The sequence below is a fragment of the Thamnophis elegans genome, chromosome 4 (assembly GCF_009769535.1).
Source record: "Thamnophis elegans isolate rThaEle1 chromosome 4, rThaEle1.pri, whole genome shotgun sequence".
In the NCBI taxonomy this organism is placed as follows: Eukaryota; Metazoa; Chordata; class Lepidosauria; order Squamata; family Colubridae; genus Thamnophis; species Thamnophis elegans.
Window position 1 is genome coordinate 122808971 of NC_045544.1, and position 25778 is coordinate 122834748.

General features: G+C 35.5%; 1 protein-coding gene across 2 annotated transcripts in view; it reads right to left on the reverse strand.

Moving 5' to 3' along the window:
- RABEP1 (rabaptin, RAB GTPase binding effector protein 1) overlaps window positions 1–25778 on the reverse strand; it is a 58959-nt gene that overhangs the window by 22352 nt on the left and 10829 nt on the right. For both annotated transcript variants that reach the window (XM_032215544.1, XM_032215543.1), the window contains exons 2-6: window positions 10036–10161; window positions 7359–7562; window positions 4781–4941; window positions 3890–4009; window positions 1555–1690 (exon numbers count right to left, since the gene is read on the reverse strand). In XM_032215544.1, the coding sequence (XP_032071435.1) occupies window positions 1555–1690; window positions 3890–4009; window positions 4781–4941; window positions 7359–7562; window positions 10036–10161 (747 nt within the window). The remainder of the gene's footprint in view (window positions 1–1554; window positions 1691–3889; window positions 4010–4780; window positions 4942–7358; window positions 7563–10035; window positions 10162–25778) is intronic.

Below are 25778 nucleotides of genomic sequence, written 5' to 3' on the forward strand. Positions count from 1 at the left end.
TGTTGTTATGTTTTCAGCCAATAGAATTTTCCATAGTTCTGAATGCCAAATAAAATATAGTTTATTTTCTTAACTTGTAGCAACCTCTACAGCAATTGAATTCATATGTTTTGTTGCACCACTAATTTTATGGGGCGTAGTTCATTTTTGATGATTTACTCAAATTGATGTAATAAGAATGTTACATTTTGAAGAGCTCATCTCAAACTCAAATCAAAAGTTCTCTTGACGTAAGACTTTCAAGAGAATGCATATTGAGTTCTTGTGGAAGGAATGGATAAGAAGGAACAACATTAAAGATTTATTTGATGCATAATGCTTTACATCTCCTAAATTATATGGGAATACAATAGGAACTACTATGAATATAAAAGGCATACGTCAGCCAGATAAACTACAGAACAGATTATTTGGAATTACTCAGATAAATAATAAAAAAGTATTTTTAATAACAACTTTATAAGATCCTGCCTTAACACAGGCAAATTAGATGTAAGCCTCAGAAGGATACTTATAGCTAAGAAACAGTATTCCAATTTTATTGTCTGTTCTCAGTACTCAAGAACACATGAAGAACTGAATTTACTACTTGATATTGCTCTTACATAAGCTTACCATATTTCAACAACATTGCTTCTTTATAGGTCTTTATTAACATTGAGTCAATATTCTTTATAATTACAGGTAGTCCTTGACTTATGACCACAATGGAACAGAAAGTGAGATAGCTGTTAAGTGAATGTTCACCATTTTATGACCTTTCTTCCCATAGTTGTTAAGTGAATCCCTGAAGTTTTTTAATTAGTAACACAGTTGTTAAGAGAATCCAGCTTCCCCATTGACTTTGCTTGTCAGAAGATCGCAAAAGGTGATCACATGATCTCAGGATATAGCAACTATCATAAATATGAATCAGTTGTCAAACATCCGAATTTTGATCATGTGACCATAGGGATACAGCAACAATTGTAAGTATCAAAAATGGTCATGTCACTTTTTTCAGTGCTGTTGAAACTTTGAACAGTCACTAAATGAATGGTTATAAGTTGAGGACTACCTGTACTATTCTCCAGAAAACAATTTGTTCAGTTGTCAAATAAAGGGCAAATAAAGTCAAAAAAAGAAAAAAAACTCCACAAATTACAAAATAGTCCCCTTAATATGCATTAAATATTTTAAAAAAATAAAATGTAACTTTATATATATACTAATTGAATACCAAAGGCTGGATTCTGGTTTGTATGAAGCTTCTTGCCTTCTTTGAATTGTGGACTCCAAGAGTTATTTTTCCAATATGAGAAGACATTACATTGTATTTAGTAGCATATTATGGGCATACAACTTAGCTTGCATGTTTTAAATCATGGGTGTCAAACTGGCGGCCCATGGGCCAGAAGCATCACATGTAGACCACACCCACCCCAGATCCACAAAGGCAAAAAACATCACGTTACGTCACGTGACACCACGAAACGCAATCAAGTGTGACACCCGTGTTCTAAATCTACATTAAACTATTATTTTCATATTTTTAGCCCAGAGAAAAATCCATACCTTCATGAAGTTCTTTCCGTAATTTTTCTGCATCTTCTTGCAGAACTGATTTTTGAGTGTTCAAAACAGCCACATACATTTCTAGATCCGTCCTACAGGATTTCTCAGCTTCCAAGTAGTGATTCAGTTCTTTAACCTGAAAAATATACAGAGAAACAAAAGTTAATGGTTAGAATAGATGTTTATCAAGTATAGTTCTAAGCATGTTAGAAAAAGTTATTAGTCAGGAACTGTTATACTGATATATGTAACAATATATCTAGGTCTTCTATATTACCCACATTGTAGCTTTACAGTGGTGCTTCAATGTTTGTGAACCCTTTTAAAATTTCAATATTTCTGTATAAATACAACATATTCTAAAACATGACCTGTTCTTCACACAAGTCCTAAAACTAAATCAAGAGTACTCAATGAAATAATTGTCAAAAACATTACATTTGTTCATTGATTTGAGGAAAATCATTCAAAAATATGACATCTGTAGTTCTAATTGATTACTAGCCTGGAAAAAGACAAGCGTGGTTTCAAAACTGGAGGAAGAAACATTGATAATTTGCACTACATGGTGACACTTCTCTGATAGCTGAAAAATCAAATTAGTAACAAATATCCATTACTCTACTAATGAATATCAAGAAGAGTGAAAAAATGGAACTGAGATTAAATATGAAACCAAAAATAATGATAACAGATGGAGCAACCAATTGACAAGGAAATGACACGAAAGATATTGGAATGATGGTTGGTATCTGTCTTCTGGGATCAACCATTAACAGTGAAGAAATCAGCAACCAAGAAATGTGCCAAAGATTAGTATCTGGTAATGTAATATCAAGGCCTCGTAAAAAATATTCCTTGTTATGTTGATAGATACAAAGTTCAGAATTACGTCTGGAATTGTTTTCCCTGTGACACTCTATGGAAGTGAATGTCGGATTTTAAAAAATGCAGAAAGAGTATTCATGATTTCAAAGTTGATGTTGGAGAAGACTCTTGGGAATACTATGGATAGCGGGGAAGACAAACAAATGGATTATAGATCAATCCAAGTTCTCACTGGAGACACAAATAAGCAGAAATTATATCTTAGACACACAGTGTACAAAGAAGCTTTTTTGAGAAATATGTGGTGCTGACAAAGAAAAGAAGAAAACCAGCAGTAAGATAGATGAACTTGAATGCAGTGGTGACAGGTGAAATACTGGACAGCCTAACGGGCCAGTTGGGGCAGATCATCCTACATGATCATTATGACTTGATCGCACATGATAAATCAATGGAAGTTGGTGTCTTATTTTACTACCAATTAATTTCCTATTTTTTAAAAAAAATTAAAATGTTGCTTACTTTAAGAACTTTTAGCTCATACTTTAGACTCTTAGATGACTATCACAAATTATATAAAGGCCTTATATAGAAGTATAATAATAATAATGTATAATTAAGACAAGAGAGTGTTTTAAGATGACAGCTGTTTGCTTCCCTGGTATCTTCTGCTTCAGTTTCATAAGTTAATAGCATGCAAAGAACTGTGTGAATAGGATCATGAAACATCTCCACCACAGTATTTGTGGAAAGGTCAACTTTACAGTTAGAAAGATAATGAATGCTGCTTCTTTATCTGATAATATTCACTTGCTAAACAAGTTCTTCTATAATCCTCTGCTGAAAGCAAATATTAAAAGTTATTAAGAACAAAGGAATGATGTACCTAGGATATCTTGAATATTAAACAGCAGAACTGCTATTAGTTTATTAGGAAGAAGATGCTATAAGAAATAAAACCTGTTACAAAACACCGCTTAAAGGCAATAATTTTCCCTATTCATGTAATATGCAAAATTACAAGGGAATATTGCAATATGTTGATAAAAAGCAGAGGGAGAAAGAAAGAATTTAAAATTTTCTCAAACCATGGTGTATTCTTTAAATGCCATATATACTTAGCTTATCAGGATTTAATGTGAGGCCCAGATATTCAAAACTTTACTGAGTTTTAATGTTTTCTAGTAAACATATGTTTTGTTAATAAATTCAAAATGTATTCAAAAAGATATAGATGAAACAAAGCTACAGTTCTGAGTTTTGAAGAAAGCAATGATGCCATGGCATGGGCAGGGTTGAAGGAGAAAGAAGGATACAGAGGTAATTGTATTTTTAAATATATTTATAATGCTTAGTGACAATACTTGGCTCACAGAAATCTCCTATGGTGTCACCATGTTTCCTGTCCAAAAATGCCATGCTGCAAAGAAACAATATATAGTATTGTTAGATCGGTAATTATTATACTCTTCCTCAGCACATATTGATAGTATTTTGTTTTGCTGACCTCTGAAGCTTCCAGCTCTTTTATTCTTTCTTCAGCTTCAGTCAGTTTATTCTTTAAAGTTGCAATCTCCTTCTCCATGGGCATCACTACTGAACGAAGTTTTTCTGCATCTTCTTGAGCCTGAAATCAACATTAAATGATACAATAAATCCATTTGTGAGGTGATTTCAGTCATCAGTCTATTGACTGAATGCTAACAGAATCTCAGTACTGTATCAGTTTTAGGCAACAGATATCTTGTGTGCTGAATGTATAAAAGACATGCTGACACACACTGACAATTTCAAAGCTACTTAGGTTCAATTAGAACAGATTGTTCCACTTACTTACAATTGGTGTTTCAATAAAATACTATCCATACATTCCCAAAAACTCAAAAGGAAATTTCCACATTTTTAAGGATTCCAATAGTATATAAATCTTTAAAATATTTAGGTATCACTAATACTAAAGTATTATTAAAATCTTTACAAATAATTATATACCAATATGAAAGAAATTAAACAATTGAAAAAATTGAAAAACTGGGCTTTAAAAAATTTCAATATTTTTGGACAATTTTCCATGATAAAAATTAAAAATTCTTGCATGGCATAACTTTTTTTCAATGCCTCCCAGTGGTATTTTCAGATCAGCCTTTAAGACATTGACAAAATAATTAAATAAATAAATAAAATATATTTTGCTTTTATGCACAAAAAATGAGATTAAATAAAAGGGCTATATAGAGCTCAAGGCTTAGAAACAATGAGGCTAAGATCAGCCCAATTTGTTAATATACTATCAAGTGGCATATGGTTCCATCTTTTTTGAAACACTGGCTGGAGACTTTTGGGAGTTGAACCCACCCAAGTTGCCAAGGTTGAGAAACTCTGCTCTGTCCTGACTAACCTTCTTCATTTCATTCTCCAAGTTTTCCTCTTCTTGACCTTCTAAAAGTCGCCTTCTCAGCTCTGCTATTTCCCGTTCAACATTCTCTCGATATTGATTCCACTGAGACCGCTCTTGTTCCAACCTGTGATGAAACTGGCCTTCATATTCACAGACAGTTTCTGAATAATAATAATAATAATAATAATAATAATAATAATAACAACAACAACAACAACAACAACAACAACAACATAAATACCTGGGCAATACCAGTTATAAGATACACAGCTGGCATAGTTAACTGGACACAAGCTGATTTGGACCTTTTGGACCGAAAAACCAGGAAACTAATGACAATGCACTACAGTTTACATCCACGTGGTGATACTGATAGACTATATCTGCCCCGAAAATCAGGTGGCAGAGGATTATTACAAGTGAAGCAAACAGTTGAAGAAGAAAAACATGCACTGGCTGATTATTTAAAAGGAAGTCAAGAACATCTATTAATCGAAGTAAAGAACAAAAATCTACTGAAGGCCCAACAGACAAAACAAGAATACAGAAAAGATGTGATAAAATCAAGAATGGAGAGTTGGCAGAACAAAGCACTGCATGGTCAATTTCTGGAAAAAATAAAAGATAAAGTGGACAGTGAACAAACTTGGTTATGGTTAAAAACAGGTACATTAAAGAAAGAAACAGAGTCACTAATCCTGGCTGCGCAAGAACAAGCTATCCGCACAAATGCCATTAAGGCCAAAATCGAAAAATCCTCTGATGATGCCAAATGCAGACTTTGCAAAGAAGCTGACGAAACTGTTGATCACATACTCAGCTGCTGTAAAAAAATCGCGCAGACTGATTATAAATTGCGGCACAATTCAGTAGCACAAATGATCCATTGGAATTTGTGCAAAAATTATAATATTAAAACAGCAATAAACTGGTGGGAACATCAGCCTGAAAAAGTCACCGAAAATCAGATGGTCAAGATCTTGTGGGATTTCCGTATACAAACCGACAAAATACTGGCGCGTAATACACCAGACATCACACTGGTTGAGAAAAATAAGGTCACAATCATAGACATCGCAATACCAGGTGATAGCAGGGTCGCCGAGAAGGAACATGAAAAAATCGCAAGATACCAGGACTTAAAAATCGAAATTCAACGACTATGGCACAAACCAGCAGTGATAATTCCAGTGGTAATTGGCACACTGGGTGCTATTCCAAAAGCACTGGAATTACATTTAAAACAGTTAAAAATTGACAAAATCACCATCAGTCAAATGCAAAAAGCCGCACTGCTTGGATCTGCACGCATATTACGAAAATACGTTACGACGTCCTAGGCCCCTGGGTGGGGCCCGACTAGTAACCAATGCCAAATCCGGCGAAACAACTGGCCGCTGTGATACAATTGTACAACAACAATAATAATAATAATAATAGGGCTACCTCGCTATTTGGAAATTTTAAATTTATCAGACTTGAACATTCTGATTCTATAAAAAAACCACCCTGCTTAGAACAGCGTATATCCTCCGACGTTACCTTAACAGTTCCTAGGTCCTTGGTTAGGACTCGAGCTGTTGAGCTACCAACCAGCCCAGCCCCAAAGGCTGTGAATCTCACCAAAGATTAACCACACAATAACAACAACAACAAATAATAATCATCTTTGCTGACAATCTTGTTACAATACCACCAAAAGTCCCAGAGTGAGATTCTTAAGCATATTATTTGATACACACCTAAAATGCACCAATCCAACAAGTCCGGGGTCTGTCTGATAGTTTATTGGAATAAAATCTTCTAGAATAGTAAATGGCACCTTCACTGAATTTGTACATCTTATGGTTAAATATCAAGTTTGGGGTATATTTTCCAAGTAAACATAGAAAATGTAGATGCTGTATTTACACTTGAAAGATTCAAACCACATTATTTGTTCTAGTAGCTGTGATAGAAGTAAAATTTTCTATACTGGATAATCTTTCACATATTAACAATAAGTGCAAGATGGATACAAAAGTACCATAATTCCTCATACAGTTATCAATAAGTCTGTTTTTCAAAAATATATCTACAATTCCACATCTGATAATGAAATAGAAAATCTGTGCAGAGTACAAATCAAGAGTCACAACTAACTGCCACTATACATAATCACTTTTGTACATTGTCAGTAAGAACTGTTCTAGCCTACCCTTATTTATTTATTTACTGAGTATAAATCCTACTTTTAAAATAGAAAGAATATACTATCAGGAAAAGAATCCTAATTTTTATGACAAGTTCATGTATTTATTTTTGGAAGTCTGTCTGAACCAACTTTTAACACAAGCAGGATGGGTACTTCTAAATAACAAGAAAAAATGTAAGCCAAAAAATTAAAGAAACCACAGAAGATGCCAAACGATGACCTCATATATAAAATCATTCTTCTGAATCAATTTAGTACACTTTCCTTTCCACAAGAGCTATTTGAAGTAGGCAGATTTTCTATATAGTGGTTTGGAATAGCAAGCTATGTATCGGGGATAGTATGAAACTGGCCTAACAACCCATTCATTTTTATTGGTCCTACCTTTCATTATAGCCTGCAGAGAGGCAACTTCTTCCTGCCACTGCTTCTTTATGTCATCAATAGCTTCCTGCTTAGTATTTTCAGACACTGTAGCAATGGCTTTGATGTTCTCCATTTCAGCCTGTGCTTCCATGAGCTGCTTTTGAAGTTTTTCCAGATCATCATGTGCTGTCTGCAATTCTGCATTTTGCCTCTTCAGATCCTCTTTAAAAACAATAGGGGATAGTTATATAAACATTTATTTATTTTGGTGATTCCTGGAGCCAAGGGGAGAAACCTCCCACTTATTGCTAATATTGGATTAGCTCTAAGCAAATCAGTATAAATTCTACACCCAGTTTACTACTCTAGATTTATGTCTCATTCTCAGTTCCCCTTCCAACTCTATGATAAGCTTGAAGTTTGAAATCAATGCTGTTGTTTTAAAACTGCTTTTTATTATGGAATCATACTTCCTAGTATCAGAAAGCAGACTTTATGCTTACCATGAATTAGCCATTTTAGGATGTTATGGAGGGCATTTTTTTTTTATTTTGAAACCATGCCTCTTCTTGAACAGAGTCTTTTCAGATTGGATTGCCCTAGAAATAACCTACCTTAACCACATACCAAGCTATAGTTATAGACTTCTACACACTCAGTTGAACAGCATGTTCACAATAAAAAACACCTTGCAGTCTCCCTAATAATAGAAAAAATTCTATCTTTTTGTGTTGTGTGACATCAAACTTTAAAAGTTTTTTTTAATCTTGTTTTGTATATTCTATTCTTGAAAGTTCATCCAAATAATATTATTAGCAATAGCAATAGCAGTTAGACATATACCGCATATTGCCCCAACAATCCGGGTCCTCATTATTCATATTCTCTGACAAGTAACCCAATTTGATCAACTATTTGTCTTCTAGTTTCCAGATTGCTTCCCGGAACAGCTCCAAATAAGGATAAAGAACAGATTTTGGAGAAGTTTTGGATAGTTACACATCTCATGTGCCAATGGATTAATAAGAACCAAAACAACCTGCCTACTTTAACCAATGGGTGAGGCCTTCTGCTGAGACCTTCCTCATATTCTGGATGGCTTTAAAAATCAGAGAAACTCTCAATGTAACCAAAAATTACTGTTATGGAAGTTTTAGAAATATGCCACCACTCAAATGCCACATTTCCCTTTCTTCTATTAAGCCCCGTGACCTCCATTATTCTTTGCTAGGAGAAACAAGGAGGGCACGATACAGAAATTAGGGGAAAATATAGAGGAATTTTACTTCTGAAGGCAAGGGGACTAAAAAACAAAAAAATTGAATGTCTATAGAGATTCTCAGCCATCCAGGCCACAGTTGTCCCAAGATGCTTTTTTCAAAAGGCAACTTGACTTTTTTCCCCCTTGAAGACATTTTGCTTCTCATCCAAGAAGCTTCTTCAGTTCTGACTGAATGGCAGGGAAGAAATATTTCTGTTCTTTGAATAGACCCAACCTTAAGAGTGCTAACGACCTGATGGCTGCAAAATATAGAAATATTTCTATTCCTCACCATTCAGTCAGAACTGAAGAAGTTTCTTGGATGAGAAGCGAAACATTTTCAAGGAAAAAAAATAAGGAAGTCCAGTTGCCTTTTGAAAAAGGATCTTTGGGGAAAAGATCTGAAAGACACCGGCATGGGAAGACAGGCAATGCAGCTCCTTCAAAAAAACAACAAAGGGGAAGAGGTGCCATTTCAAAATTAAAAAGTGGTTTCTGTGAATCTTTAGAAATGTTCTCTATTTCCCTCATTACCCAAAAGTTCCTTCTATCCCAAAAGTATAAACATTTACTTTATTTCCTACATCTTAAGGGGTAATCTTGTAATATAATTTTGAGAATCTTGAACATACTAAACATTGGAATGGTTATCATTATGACTGCTCAATTTATGAACTCATATTATGAATCCAAGTTATTAATCTTTCTCCCAGGCCTTATACAGACTATTTAATGCTATGGCCGAGAGCTTGCCAATTCTTTCTCCACTAATTTCATGAGTTGGTTTAATGCCATTATCTGTAAAATCTAAGCTTGAATCTGGCCTAATACCTTTTAATTTTTTTTCTCACGACATGCAAGGACATCCTTTGTCTCTTCTCAAGGACTGTGATAATCCAGTTAATACAAAATCAATAGACATTCCTTATTAGTCAAGGTGCTTCTACTCAAACATATTGGGATGGGACCACAGATGCGCTGAAAATTCTTCAAGATGACACCCACTGTTTCAAATCAGTCTTGTGTTCATTGAAGTTATACAGAAAGAAGCTGCAACTGGTCATAAATACAGGGTGCAATCACACAATCATAGAAAGTGCTGGAACAGCCAGAACTTTGAGGTCTGGTCATAGCCACCGTTTGTTTAGTGTTGTTGTAATTTCAAACAGTCACTGAAAAACTGGTCATAAGTCAAGGACTATGTGTATTCCATTCTAAATTATGTACTATACTTTTTCAACCAATTTTGAAGCCTAAGATTTGTGAAGAGTCTTTATATCTTGTGAGGCAGAGAATACTGCTTTTCCATGTGGGAAAGATCCTCACATATATTTTCTCAAACCCAACATTCCCTCAAAAAACAAGAATTTTCTATCTAGCCATAATAGTTAAGAGTTAGAATTTTTACATCTACTTAGAATAATTAAACATTACCTTCTTTAGCCAGATACAGTTCTTTAAACTTGGCTCTGTTTTGATTAAATTCTTGCTCGAGATTCTGTTTTGTACGTAGAAATTCAGCATTGACTTTCTCTAGTTCAGCTACTCGTTGAAGAAGAGCTAAAAATAAATCAAAGAAAGAGCAATGATCATGACAATCAAAAATACTGCATATTTCTTTGAAGAAATTACAAACAATATTATAATAAGACAATAATACAATAGCAGAGTTGGAAGGGACCTTGGAGGTCTTCTAGTCCAACCCCCTGCCTAGGCAGGAAACTCTATACTGTTTCAGACAGATGGCTATCCAACATCTTCTTAAAGACTTGCAGTGTTGGGGCATTCACAACTTCTGGAGGCAAGCTGTTTCACTGATTAATTGTTCTAACTGTCAGGAAATTTCTCCTTAGTTCTAAATTGCTTCTCTCCTTGATTAGTTTCCACCCATTGCTTCTTGTTCTACCCTCAGGTGCCTTGGAGAATAGTTTGACTCCCTCTTCTTTGTGGCAACCCCTGAGATATTGGAACACTGCTATCATGACTCCCCTAGTCCTTCTTTCTCTTAAACTAAACATACCCAGTTCCTGCAACCATTCTTCATTTGTTTTAGTCTCCAGTCCCCTAATCATCTTTGTTGCTCTTCTCTGCATTCTTTCCAGTCTCCACATCTTTTCTACATCGTGGCGACCAGAACTGAATGCAGTATTCCAAGTGTGGCCTTACCAAGGCATTATAAAGTGGTATTAACACTTCACGTGATCTTGATCCCTCTATTTATGCAGCCTAGAACTGTGTTGACTTTTTTGGCAGCTGCTGAACACTACTGGCTCATATTTAAATGGTTGTCCACTAGGACTCCAAGATCCCTTTCACAGTTACTACTGTTGAGCAAGGTACCACCTATACTGTACCTGTGCATTTCGTTTTGTTGCCTAAATGTAGAACCTTACTCTTTTCACCATTGAATTTCATTTTATTAGATAGTGCCCAATGTTCAAGTTTGTCAAGATCCTTCTGTATCTTGAGCCTGTCTTCTGGAGTGTTGGCTATTCCTGCCAGCTTGGTGTCATCTGCAAATTTGATGAGTTCCCCATTTATTCCCTTATCCAAATCATTGATGAAGATGTTGAAGAGTACTGGGCCTAAAACAGAGCCTTGGGGTACTCCACTGCATACTTCCTTCCATGTAGATGCATTGCAAAGCTATTTAACATTCAGATACCATGTAATCTGTAACATTCAGTTGCTTGAACTATAAAACTGTAACATCCTACTTTCATCCCAATCTTCCATTAAGGTCAAGACGGGATCAGCAGAGATTCTTATTTAGTCACAGTATCTTAGTATTATGTAGAAGTGCTGTAGTCATACCTTTGTGTTATGATAATTTATATTATAATAATCTATATTATATTATAATAATATATATTATATTGTAATATATATTATATAATAATAATTTATATTATTCATGTTGTTTGTATTCTTGTATGGACTGCACCAGTAGAGGCTAAACCATTTTCATTGTAAACATGACGTACAATGACAAAAAGGCTTTGAATTTGAATTTGATAACCTGGAGTCCTTTCACTTTGAAATACACAGAAGATTACATATGCAGCTTTTATTCAATTATTAATATTGATATTTTTATGTCACTTCAATTACCATAGACAGATCTTGGCATCTTAGAAGGAAGGATTTCAATTTCGGTAACAACATAATGTAACGTAACATAACACATGCCATTTAAAAAAGATTTCAATTAATTCATGAAGGCCTAATAAATAATAGTATCATGAACTTTCAGGGATCTAATCATAACATCCCCAATTCACAAATACCTGCTTAAATGATTAATAAATGCTTTCTAAATGTTAAGAACAAGAATGCAGGGTCTTTCTAATAATAGCTAACGAAATTCACAACGCATGGCAACATGTACAATACTCTGCTCCATCATACACATTTCTACAGCTTAGGAGGAGATATGGCTTGGCATGAACACCTGGTTTGTATGCAGAAGATTCATTATCAGCATCTCCGTTTATAAGGATCAGGCAACAAATGATAGATAACCTCTTTGTTTTAGATACCGAAGGCTGTTGTTAGGATAGACAATAATAAATTGTCAGAACAAATGGTTTGAGCCAGCAGAAGACAATTCCATGTGTTCATAAGTTTGCACAAAATTAAACATGTATTGTTGTAATGGAACCAGACACCCATAACAAATTTTGGTATATTTCTCCCAGGTAAGATCCCAGAGCATTTAACTGTCCTTAGGAAAAACTTACATAACAGATCAGAAACCTCAGTACAGACAGAAGATGGCAAAACAAACTGGCTCCAAGTTGGCAAAGTACTGTGACAATGTATAGAGATAGTCCTTGACTTATAACTACAATTGGGACCAGAATTTGTGTTGCTAAGCAAGTGAATAACTGCAGTTGACAGGGAAGAATAGACTGAGGCTCAATCCTGACAAGACTAGCTATAGATATTTAGGATTCCTGGTCCTGAGGATTCTCTATCTTAGATGGGGTGGGGTTTTCCCAATTGATACGATTGCAAAATGTGGACTTTGTCTTGGGTTCACAGCTTCTGTTCAAGTAGCATGTGGCAGGTATGGCCAAGGGTGGTTGCATTCATCCCTACACTGGGACCCTTCAGAAACTCATGTCCTAGTCAGTCACCTTGCAAATGGACTGTTGCAAATATGATCTGTGTGGGGCTGCTCTTGAAAGCCATTATTATAGCTGATCCAGAATGTGGAAGTGCAAGGGGCATGGCTCTATATGCCTATGTCTGACCACTGCTCTGTGAGCTGCACTGGTCACCAGCCAGTTTCTAAGTATAATTCAAGGTGCTGGTTACCACTTATAAAGCACTGGTGGTTTGAGGGAACATCTATTTCTAGTAGTTTCTTTCCGTCCAGCAAAATCTGGCAGAGTAGGTGTGCTTCAGGTAAATAATGCCATGTATCAGAACCTATAGCAATAGCAACCCCCAAAAGATCCATATGACTCCCACCCTGATGGCATTCTGAAAACCTGGCTATCCTCCAAGGCTTTAGATAGGGTGGTTGTTTGTGTGTATGGTTTGTGTGCTGGACGTGTAAGATCTCTACTCTTGCTTTTACTGTTTTTTGCTTTTTATATGCAAGCCACCCAAAGTTGTTAAGGAGTCAAGCAGCCTCTAAATTGTATAGGTTAATTAATTAATTAAACCCTTTAAAATCATACTGCTCTAGAGCAAATAACTATAATGACCACAAAAAATAGCCCAGCAATATCCTATTTCTATTCTCAGTACAATAATTGTACTGATGTCTACAGTTATGCTCCCCAATTTAGTAAACCTTTCAGAGTAATTTAACAGCCATTCTAATGAAAGAGTTACACTATCAAGCATTTAATAAGTCTTTTAACAGAAACCCCCTACTTATCAAATCCTTACAGTTTTCTGTAGCTGCTTTCTATGGTTCTTGTATATTTTAAAAAATGATGGCTAATAATTAGAAATCAAAAGCAAATTTGCATCCCTATATTGTACCATTAAAATAATATTGCTTGAGAGAACCAATATAAACTCTTCAAATTACAACACATCAACAGCTCTGAAGCTAATACTCCTGAATGACCTTTATTGAAACATTCATTTTTAGGCACTGTTGTCAAAAACCACAACCTAACTAAAGTTGAATTGTTCACAGTTTAAAAAGCAGTAACATTTAAACTTCTTCACAATGAATAATTTAACAATATGGAGGGGGCAAAAATATAAGATAGCCTTAAGGCATTATTTAGCAACAGGGGAGGGTCAGTGATTTCATTGCTTCTGCAAATTATTACTGTACATGTTTCCTATTCTTTTCATTGCCTAGCTTTTTCTTCACAATCTTTTAGGAATGCTAAACTGCAACACCCCAAAAAAATGGGTATCGAAAGGAAGAAGAACCAATACTTCTTATTGCATGGTTAAATGAACAGGAATATATTGATTTCTTTAGTTTCACTTGGTGTATTTTTGGACCTGGACTGATACTGGCTACTTTGACAAATCATTACATGTAGTCCTTGACTTACAACAGTTCATTTAGTGACCATTCAACGTTACAAAGACACTGGAAAAATGAGTTATCACCATTTTTCACACTTATGACCTTTGTAGCAGCCCTATGGTCATGTGATCAAAATTCAGATGCTTGGCAACTGGTTCATACTTATGACCATTGCTGTGTGCCAAAGTCATGTGATCACCTTTTGAGATCTTTTGACAAGCAAAATAAATGGGGAAGACAGATTCACTTAACAACCATGTTACTAACTTATCAACTGCAGTGATTCACTTATCAGCAAGAAAGATGATAAAATGGGGCAAAACTCACTTAACAAATGTTTCACTTAACAACATAAATATTGGGCTCAATTGTGGTCATAACTGTCCTCAACAGGACGCTCTCTGTAGAGGGATTTAAAGAGAAAATACTAACTTACATGATTAACTTTTGAATATTTTATTTATTTATTTAGGAAATTTATTTGCACCCATCTTGTATTCAAATGACTGGATAACTTACAGCATAAAAATATTAAAGCATTTAAAAATATATATAATCAACATAGAACACAACGGATAAAACCACTAACACCAGATGGGAAAGGGGGGAGCCGGACACACAAGGGTGGGGAGGTGGGATTAAATTTTAATAATAGCCAACCACTTTCAGTAAAAAGCTCCCCCATTGGGTCTCCAAGCCACCTGACAGAGCCAGGTCTTAAGGCTTATGAAACATCAGAAGGGTAGAGCCAATCTCATCTCAGGGGACAGGATGTTCCAGATGGCCGGAGCTATGCCAGAGAAGATGCTTCTCCTGGAGCTTGCCAGTCCAAATTCCTTGGGATGATTGAATCCACAGTGTGTCCACTCTGCCAGCGCAGGTGGGATGGGCCTGTCCCTTCAGAATGAGATGGTTCATCTCTCTTTAAACTACAATAGTACAATACAAAAGGAATAATTTCTAAAATCTTTACAATAAATTTACTGCAATGGCATATGTTCCATAGCAGGCAATTTGTGAATATGTAAGTATGCTCCTGGCAGAAAATTTCTGAATACACTATGCCCTTAAATTTCTAGATGTACCCTTGCCCTCCAAAAGTTTGCTAATTTGCAACATCTTGTGGACTAACTGCACACAAATATAGCAAGTACTAACATTCTTCATCAAATCTTAACCAATACACTCCTTGCTATCAAGCCTTCACTTGCAACACTTTCTATTCAATTATTCAAGACTCTCCAAGGTCGCGGCTTTTCTTATCTGTTTCATAATCTGTTTAACCAACATTTTTAGCCAGCTGTAGAGTTAGAAGCATGTAAATGTTTTCACTGTTCTGCACTAGTATTACTACAGAAGAACAAAGTATCAAACAAGCATGTACAGTTTTTAAAAAAAAACTCTGTAGAGGCACACAAGTCACAATACTCTTTCAAAGAACCTTCATTATTATAAATCCAAATATGGAAAAAAATCAAGATGTACAAAAATTGAGTGTATATCAACCACAATTGTAGAATTAGCCTGTGAACCATTTTGTTGGTATAAAAAGCCAAAAAGAAAACAAAAAACTCTGGGACATTATTTTACCAAGAGTATAATTTTACTGATAATTCCACAGAAGCACAGAAAAAGCAAAGCCAGTTCCAAAGTTTTCGCACTCGAAGCAGCATAGGTAAAATCCCCTTTTCTCCCCGGGCCACCCACTGTTCATTGTCCACCAATAAGCTACAGACAATTTGTTTTGGGAAATGGTTTGAGTATCTTGGAAGTTCCCATCATTTGACCTTGGGCACCAGGACGTTGCCAGGCGACAGTTGGCTCTTTTGCATTCCAATTTCCTCCTAAGCCTCCCTTACATTCCAAACCTGCTCACCCCGCCCTCCTTGTTTCTGTTGTCTGGGTGCGAGTTGAGTGCGTAGCGAGTCAGCCATGACATAGGGTTGTTGTTGTTCTGGGGAAAATAGGAGGAGGAAGATAAGCTGGATATATTTGCCATGTTGAGTTATTTGTAAAAATAATAAAGGTTGGATGTAAATAAATAAATATAAATACATAAATAATAAAAAAAAATATTGCCCTTGTACACATGCACATTGCCACATTTGGAAATTTGGAATCAACAGTATATTTCCAGTTCCATTTTCTGGATCATGTAAATACAGATGAAAGGGTACCTCAAAAGTATGACTAGGTCTAGCAATGTATTACTAATATTAGAAACATGATCAAATATTCCTTAAATATTCAAATTTGCTGTACTAGTGTAGAGCAGGTTTGTAGATAATAGAAGTTTGGGTATTTCTTTTGATTAAAGATGTAGAACAATCTATTTCTTTTGCAGTCCCTCTTTATTCCCTCCCCACATTTAAATTTTAAAGAATGACAACATGATAGTGGTTCAGAGCTGCATTATAAATCAAGCAATGAGTTCTAGTCCTCCCTTAACTGACAGGCTGATTTTGAGCCAGTTATTCTCTTCTCCTAAACCAATCCATCTTGCAGGATTGCTGTTATAGGGAAAAACGAGACAGGTGAATGAGGTATGTATGCTACCTTGATTTAACCAATAAAAGAATGATAAAAAATTAGTAAATAAATGATTTCCTACAAGATAAAAGGTATCAGGCTTTCTCTTTACAATTTTTTTTCTCCCCTCCCCCCCCAAAAACATTGTTTTCCATTTTAGTATTTCAAATACTAAATTAACAGATATCTAACATTCAGTACTAACATGGTATCTTCTGCTTCATACTGTAGCTACTTGTTCATATTGTATTTCTTTTCTTGCATCAAAGTATAATTTCTATTTTTACAGAACAAACATACATTTTAAGAAGGCAAATTCTGAGGCAGAAGCTTAAGAGTAGGGGGTTAAGATGTATCATTAGTCAACAGAGCATAGTGAATTGGTTGCTAAGTAAAAATTCTTCTTTAAACATGATTATAAACTATAAAAGAGCAAATGTTCTAATGTTTGCATTTAACTACAGATTGGAAGCCGGTTCAAGATTAACAGCTGGATTTCAAAAAAGAGGAAATAATCACAGTTTGTATGTTTATTCATCCCAACAGTTTAATGAATGTTCTGCTGCATCTGATACTAGCCTAATTTACATGTCTGGAGCCAGCTCCAATATTCCTCCCAACTGTGAAAAATATGGCTTGCATATCAGCTCTCTTTTTCATTCTCTGTTGCCTGCTTTGATGAAGGCTACTTTGAGAATTCAAAAGATTGTCAGAAAAGACTTGTGGATGATTGCTTTTGTATGTGGTAAGTGCAATGAGATTATTGTGTGCACAAAGATGGAAAGACTTTGAAATACTCACAATGGACAGGTAATAAAGATAACAGAATTTGCAGGGCTGGTAAAACTGACTTGTCTGATTCAGAAAATATTTAAATTCACTGACAAAATGTTTGTCAGTGACTTTAAACCCTTTATGGACTTTTTGCTGAAAATGCAAAGAAATGAACGTGATTTATGGGTTTGATGAATACAAATGATAGAATATGAAAAGAAAAGATCCAAAATGTAACCAGATAGAAAGAGGACAAAATATAAACACATTTATAGCTGCTGAAAAGATCAGAAACCATTTTTCTTTTCTTTTTTCCTATTTAATTTTCATTTTTTACTTTACTTTTTTTCTTTACATTTGTACTGATTTTACTTTGTAAAGAACTTTAATAAAATTAATTTAAAAGATAATTCAAAAGACTGCGTTTTGTAACTTCAGACTCACATAATAAATTATTTCTTATCATATGAAAATTTTAAATCAAAACATCCAAGGAAGAAACTCTCAGCATCTATTTTTTTTTAAAAAAAAAACTGGTACAGAAATATAACATCTATTACTGGACATATTTACCAATATTGTAATGTATAGTTAGTCCTCGGTGTACTGGAAATTAGCCATGAAAAGTATCAATTTTCTGAATGCAAAATGTAATATGTAAACAGGAGGGTGGCCTTCAGTTGACCTCAAACTTTAAATATAGTAATCATACCACTGTTATAAATAAACATGTTTATGTTTGAGTAGTTCTACTCCAATCAACTGTAATGATAGCCTTTGTGTACAGTATAAATACAGTGACCACCTATAGACTAAAACCAAGATGATTAAGTTAGCAGCATTAAAAAGTATATCAGCTGAGTGGGAGATGGGACATATATAAATTTAATAACAAAATAAATAAAAGGATTGCAATAATATCCAGAATACTATAGAAATATAGCATGAAGTTGTTATCAGACACCAAAACCCAAGATGCAGAGAATCATATGATCCATGTTTCAGCATATTTAACAAATTGGGGGAACGAAGAGATCAGTCATTTCCTGAAGCCTTGTCATCAATTCCATAAGAAAAGAAATGAAGATAAGTGGGCATAAAAGGAAGCTCATTCCAGTGTAGTGCCCAGACTAAATGCAATATTTTAAGTAAAATTTTACCAATATAAATTGAGAGAAATGTGGATTTATTTTAATCTTGACACTATTTCTATATAAATAGTTTTTGACATATAAGTATTCATTGAGTGACTGTTCAAACTGACAATAGCATTGAAAAAAGTGTCATGACTGATTTTCACACTTATGACCATTGCAGCATCCCCATGGTCACATGATCAAAATTTGGTTGCTTGACAACTGACATGTGTTTACAACAGATGCAGCATCCCAAAGTCATGTGATCATCATTTGCTATCTTCCCAGCTTGCTTCCAACAAGCAAAGTCAACATGGGAAGTTGGATTCACTTAATAACTGCATGATTCATTCCACTGCAATGATTCACTTAACAACTATGGCAAAAAAGGCCAAAAATAGGGCGCGCTTAACAAGTGCTTTGCTTAGAAATGGAAATTATGGTTCCAACTGTGGTTGTAAGTCAAAGACTACCTGTGAATTATCAGTAGACTAATGCTAATTTGAATATTCCTTGACTTTTCTTTCTATGTTCTTTCCCATAAGCTTCCTTGGTCTGTCCTTTCAAACATCTGTTTTAATCAAATATTTAATTTTGAAGCGTCATCCCATTAGAAGTATGATTTCAGAAGAAAAAAATAACACATTATTTTGCTGGCAAGTTATATTTTATTCTTGTCACACAGTGAATAACCCTTGCTACAATTAGTAAACTTGGGAAGCTAACAGTGGTGGGCCCCAGTACGGGCATACCGGAGCCTGCCCGGAGCACTGGATACCGTTCCAGTACGGTGCTCCGGAAGGCTCACCTGTCTGTCCTTGCTCCTTATCAGTTTTTAAAGTCTTCAGCGTTTCCATGCACAGAGCGTACAGCGCCTGTGCAATGCTCCGCTGAGCAGCTGGAGCGTCACGGAGGCTCATGGAGGTGTCGTTGGACAGTAAGACGCATGTGCACACTGCGCATCTCAATGTGGACGACGACGGGCCCGTTCCAATCGTACCTGTTGGAACAGGATCCGGAACTCACCACTGGAAGCTAAATAATGTAAATTGTACCTCAAACACTTAAAATTATTACACGTGTAAGATTTCAAAAACTATGCCAAAGTTTTGGATAATATAATGTACACAGTAACAACTTTAGAACTAAAAGCAAGCTGATTATCAGTAAGATTATTTCTGAACATAATGTTTTCATAAAATAGTTGCACATTTAGAAAAAAGGTAAGCAATCATCAAATTCAAAGAAATACATGCATTGGTGGAAAAGATAATATTTCACTAACATAGAATATATTTATTAATTGAAACAAACAAAATAAATAACAGTATTAAAAGTCCATAAACATGCTGTAACTTAATTACATGTCCTCAACACATTTATTTTTTAATGAACATTTACTATAAATATTCATGCTTTTTTATTTTTAAGAATAATAAAGCTGTCTGACTGCATGATGATTATAACAACTCACTACTCAACTAATTAGGGGGAAAGCCATGCTTTTAACAATTTTCTAAATGAATGCAGGGTAGCAGCATTCCCAAGAATGCTAGAAGATCAATGCTTCAACAAAGAAGGTTCTCTGGATCCATTTAGATTATTTTATTTTATTTCACATCTGAAATGATGAACTCTTGCAGCATTAGGAAATTTAAATGAGAATAGCAGTAGTTTGAAATCAGAAAGTACCGTGTTTCCCCAAAAATAAGACAGGGTCTTATTTTCTTTTGCCCCACAAAATATGGCCTTGGACTTATTATAGGGGAGGGCTTATTATTTTCTGTGGCAGGTAAGAAGTGAGGCGCGCCTCTTACCTTTCCAGCTCCATCGCGTTCCTCGCCATTGTGTTCACGGAAGCCGCTGGTAAAAAAAAAACTTCTCACAATTTCAATCAAACTTCTTGAAGTCACGAGAAGGGTTTTTTTTTTTAACCAGGGGCTTCCCTGAACAGGAAGAGGAACGCGACGGAGCTGGAAACGTAAGAGGTGCACCTCGCAGCCCAACATCACGCATCTCACCCCAATGGTAAAGGCAGCCTTGCCTGGTTCCCTTCCCCCCTGTCCCTTTAGTGAGGGGTGGCAGGTGGGGGGGGAGAAGCAAGGCGTGCCTCTTACCTTTCCAGGTCCGTTGCATTCCTCACCCTTTCGCCCATTGAATCCCCTTGTAAAAAAAGGGGCAAAAGGGCAAGGAACGCAGCGGAGCTGTCAGTCTCTGTTGCGCTAGGATGCGCATCTCGCTTCTCTCCCCCACCTGTCACCCCTTGCTAAAGGGACGGCGGGGAAGGGAACTAGGCAGGCTGCCTTTACCATTGGGGCAAGGTGGGCGGTGTTGGGCTGCAAGGCGTGCCTCTTACCTTTCCAGGTCTGTTGCGTTCCTTGCCCTTTCGCCCATTGAATCCCCTTGTAAAAAAAACTTCGTGAGTTGAGCTCATGAGGTTTTTTTTACAAGGGGATTCAATGGGCGAAAGGGTGAGGAATGCAATGGACCTGGAAAGGTAAGAGGTGTGCCTCGCTTCTCCCCTCGCACCTGCCACCCCTCGCTAAAGGGACGGCGAGGAAGGGAACCAAGCAGGCTGCCTTTACCATTGGGGTGGGCAGTGTTTTTTTGCACGAAAAGGAACAGGCAGGAGGGGGTGATCGCATTGCTGGTCTGCCGCTGTTTTTGCGGCAGGATCTTTTTTCACGGGAGGGAAGGATGGGGTGGTGGAAGCACTTTGCTTCGCCTGCCGCTGTTTTTGCAGCGAGATTTTTGCGTGGGAGGGAAGGGCGGGAGGTGGAAGCACTTTGCTTTGCCTGCTGCTGTTTTTGCAGTGAGCCCTCTTTTTGCCCTGGAAGCTCTACCAGTAGGTGGTACAATGGTAATGGCGGGGACCTGTTGCGCATGCGCTTAAATAGTTGGGGGAGGGTTTATTATGGTGCATGCTCTGAAAAGCCTGATTGGGCTTATTAGCAGGGCATGTCTTATTTTTGGGGAAACACGGTAAATACATAATTTTCCAAATATTTTAAAATATCTGGCGTTGAATGACTTTATTACTTGATTCAACAACTGAAATTGTCTTCATCTTTGTTATTGTGAAGATGCTCTAACAGTTAATTTCTTTTCAAAGGAATCCACATATCTCACATAGCATTGAATAATACCATAATGTTAGGAACTGGAACTTTTACACCCGGAAGTTATCATTTAAAAATATCTCATACTTGATAAGATTTGCATGACTGTGGTACCTTCACTCTATCTAAAAGGATACTCTGGTACAGAGAATACTCAAAGATCAACTGCATGTTTCCTCCCTTCTGCCATTTTTTAATTCCTGGTTCAGTGTATAATTCTAAATAGAATTGTACTTTTTAGAATCACTTCTCATGAGTTGGACAGCTATATAAATTTAATAAATAGATGCAAATGTTTATAGCTATTTGGTATTAAAACTGGATTGTGAATTTCTCATGGTGAAGAGGAGCTACAATCCTGTGATCAAGATCATGATCTGTGGACAATATGATTCCTTAACAAATAAGTGAGTCATTATTACTGCCAATTTTGTCTACTTTAAGTCAAGGCAATAATTTCCAAAGATTGTTCAAGAAGCAAAACAAAAAAGGTAGGAGTGATAATGAATTTCTAATGGATACATAAAAGAAGGTTCCAGAGTACCATTTGCCCTAAGAGGATGCTTACTATTGGCAATAGGCAATTTCAACTTAATTTACTATACAGTTCTCAAAGCAACACTAAGAATTATTGAGAAAGTTGATTCTATAAGGCATAATTGTATGATAAGCAAATAACACCCTACCATGAAGTGAGGTTTCTATCATTCAATTGTTCTGACTTGTTCACAGAATTCCAAAGAATCCCAAATGATTATTTCTTCGTTTTTCAACTAATCTACATTTTCTTCATTTCTTCCATCTTTTCACCATTAAGATGATAAAGATGGAATAGTGAACAAAATATTTTAATAGTAGTGGTAGGACAAATTATTCTTCTTTTGCAAAGAGATCTTATTTGGAATGTTCATTGATGTCCTGAGCTTAAGAACAAATGGATCAAAAGGAAAGACATAAACCAAAAGAGCCATACAAAAACTTGCTCACTATTTACACAAAGGATTGATGTTATAAATACTAGCTTGAGGTAACATATTTAATTGAACTGATACTCTTTTATCTTTTATCCACCATATTTATTTTGGAAGATTTTTTTATCTCACCTTGTAATATTATCTAGTCTTCTGTTTCCTATCTTAGTCTATCCATTTGCATTATGTTATGTATTTCTAAGTCAAGATAGTTGATGTCCTTGGTAAATAACCAAGTATGAATGTTACTTACAACACATACACACACACAACACACTCACTAATGCAGAAAAATGATAAATAGAAACTCAATTCTTTCCTGTCCATCTCTCGTAAATAACTCTCAGACCACTTCACTCTTACCAACCTATTGAATGTTGAGGTCATCATGTTGTATAAAGCAGATCTCCATAAGACTTATTCTAGTTTGGGACACAACAGTATACATTTCTACTCACACAGCCTTCCTCTTAATATTACAGCCCATTATTTCCAAAACTTTCAGAACTTGCTCTAAACCAGATTGATCTGTAGAAATCTTGCTAATTCTACTTCATGCTCTATATTATGTCAGCAACAAAAGTAGCAACTCAGCAGAAACCTAAAACAGCTGATTCATTATTGTGAACACCTGGGCTGAACAGCATTATGGTGCTCTGTAATTCTAGTCAATTGGAAGATTAGAATTATTGTAATTCTCAAACTGACGAAAGCTATTTTTAAAGCAAAATCATTGTTCCAACATATTTTAAGTCCACATAATGAATTTACAATTAAGTTCTGAATTACATGAGACAAGGACCATACATTTACCCAAATGTCGCTGACTCATAGCTGCACTATCAAATATGAATGAATATATTCAGAATACATGCCTCCAGGCAGGAAATTCAGAGGGAACTGTTCAGACAGAAATGCTATTATGACTGACAAAATGTTGTAAGCAACATTTGTTGTTTTGATTATGTGCCATCAAATCAGTGTCAACTTTTAGAGATTACACAGGTAATTTTTCTCCATGATAAGCAACATCTGTACTTATCAATACAACAATTCAACTCAGAATAGGCAAAATATTTTATAGCAATGCCATTCAAAACCAAACAACCCTAGCTAATCTAATTGCTCTCTTTGTAACAGATATAGCTGAATAATAATTGATATTGATAGTAATGTATATAATGTGGAGTCGATATGATAAATAACAATTGGATATGAGAAAACATTTTTGGATTATACATAAAGAGTATTAATTACAATAACTACCACTATTATAAAAACTAAATAAAATACATACAATCAAATGTTAATCAACACTGGGAAAATGTTATGATATATGATATAACTAAATATTATGGATGTTCAGCTAAAATAGGATATGAGGATTTGATGTAAATAGAGGACTTTATAAGTAGTAAATGAAATGTCAGCATGTGTTATGGATTAATTCTTTGGTATAGCTAAGGATGAAGGATGTTTAAATAACTACAGGTAATTAAAACTGGAGGTATAATGATGTTAATATGGTAAACATTTGAGTTAAGATATTTGAATTAATATGAATTAATGGAAGAGAAGCACCAAAGCATGTTATAACCAGCTGATATACTTCTTTTTTTTTAAATAGATACCTGTGTTTTGTTCTTTTTCCCTGCCTGTCGTGTTTTTTTTTTGTCCTATTTTTTTTTTTTTTTTGCCTTTTCTTTTTGATTTTTTCTTTTCCCACTGGTGTGGGCAGGTATTGTTCAAGATTATTACTTGTATTAATACTTTTAAATAATAATTACAGTCAAATGAAAATGGATATATAATAATGCTTAAGTTAATATGAGTTATGTTTGTTGACCGTGGAGGATCTGTAATCGATTGATACATTTTCTACAGATGTAAAGAAAGATGCTGTACTTGTTTCAATTAAAATTAAAAAACATTTATTAAAAAAAACAAAAACCAAACAACCCTTTGCATTCAGAATAAACATTCCTGACATCATGGAACTGACTTCCAAAGTTAGAAAGGCATTAATCATCTCCTTAAGTATTAATCATTTCCTTAAACAAAGGATCAGCATTCATCTGCTACTTAATCTCCCAGGAGGGGCAACAAACTGGCAAAATGACTCATCACTCTACCTTACTTTTTCTATAACCCTGAGATCTACAAGCTGGAAACAATCCATTGAACATAACAAGCAGTTGTTGAGGTCACCTCCCTATGACCTCATATCCCATTTTTGAAGTTGAAATTGATATGAATGTAATCAATTTTGTCTTCAAAATACTGAAATTCTCAGAGTTTGTTTTGGCTCTCCTTTGGCAACCTGTAAATGGATGAGATGTCATATAATATGGAAAGCATCTTGAGTGTTCCTCCACTTCCATTTCAGCCATTAATTAACTATTTTATTGTTTTGAACTCTATGATAAACCAAGTGCTGCTTAGGCTCTTATAGAAGAAAGAGGATGTCTAGGAATGGTCATGTCAACTACCCAGGTGGTCTAAGTATTTTAGAGATTGGCCATAGTTTCATAGTATTATCAACAGATGAAGAATGACTTACTGATTGTGAGTTTGCAGACATTAAACGAGATTCTGCTTGATACTGGTTACTAGTCAAGGCAATGGCAAATTAACAGGGAGGAAAAATCACCAAACAAATCATGATGACTGTTGTCTGCAAGATTTACTCAGTCTCATTTCTGACCTTTCAACAAATCATAGTTTGTGGATGTCACAAGCTTATTATAGATTTTTTTAAAATAAAATACTATTTCAATTATTCAATCAGTTTCATCTGTCCCCATTCCGTGGAACCCATGTAACAAACAGCAGAAAGGATCACAAAATGTAAATCAGTGTGTGTGTCATGGCCAGGGTGGGCAAGGCCAGCTCGACATCACTCATGTCAGGGGCACCTGTGGTGGCCTGAGTGCTCTACCAGTGAAAACAGAGCTTGGTAGAGTCGTTTTCATTGTTTTCACTGGTAGAGGGCTGCAGGAAGCTGTCAGAGCCAAAAACAGAGCTTGGGCAGGCCACATGTGACCCTTCCGAACTCAGAAACTGAATTGAATAATTAAGAAAACCACAAATAAGCAAGCATATTGGTGAGTTCCATCAAACATTTAGGACAATAACATTCTTT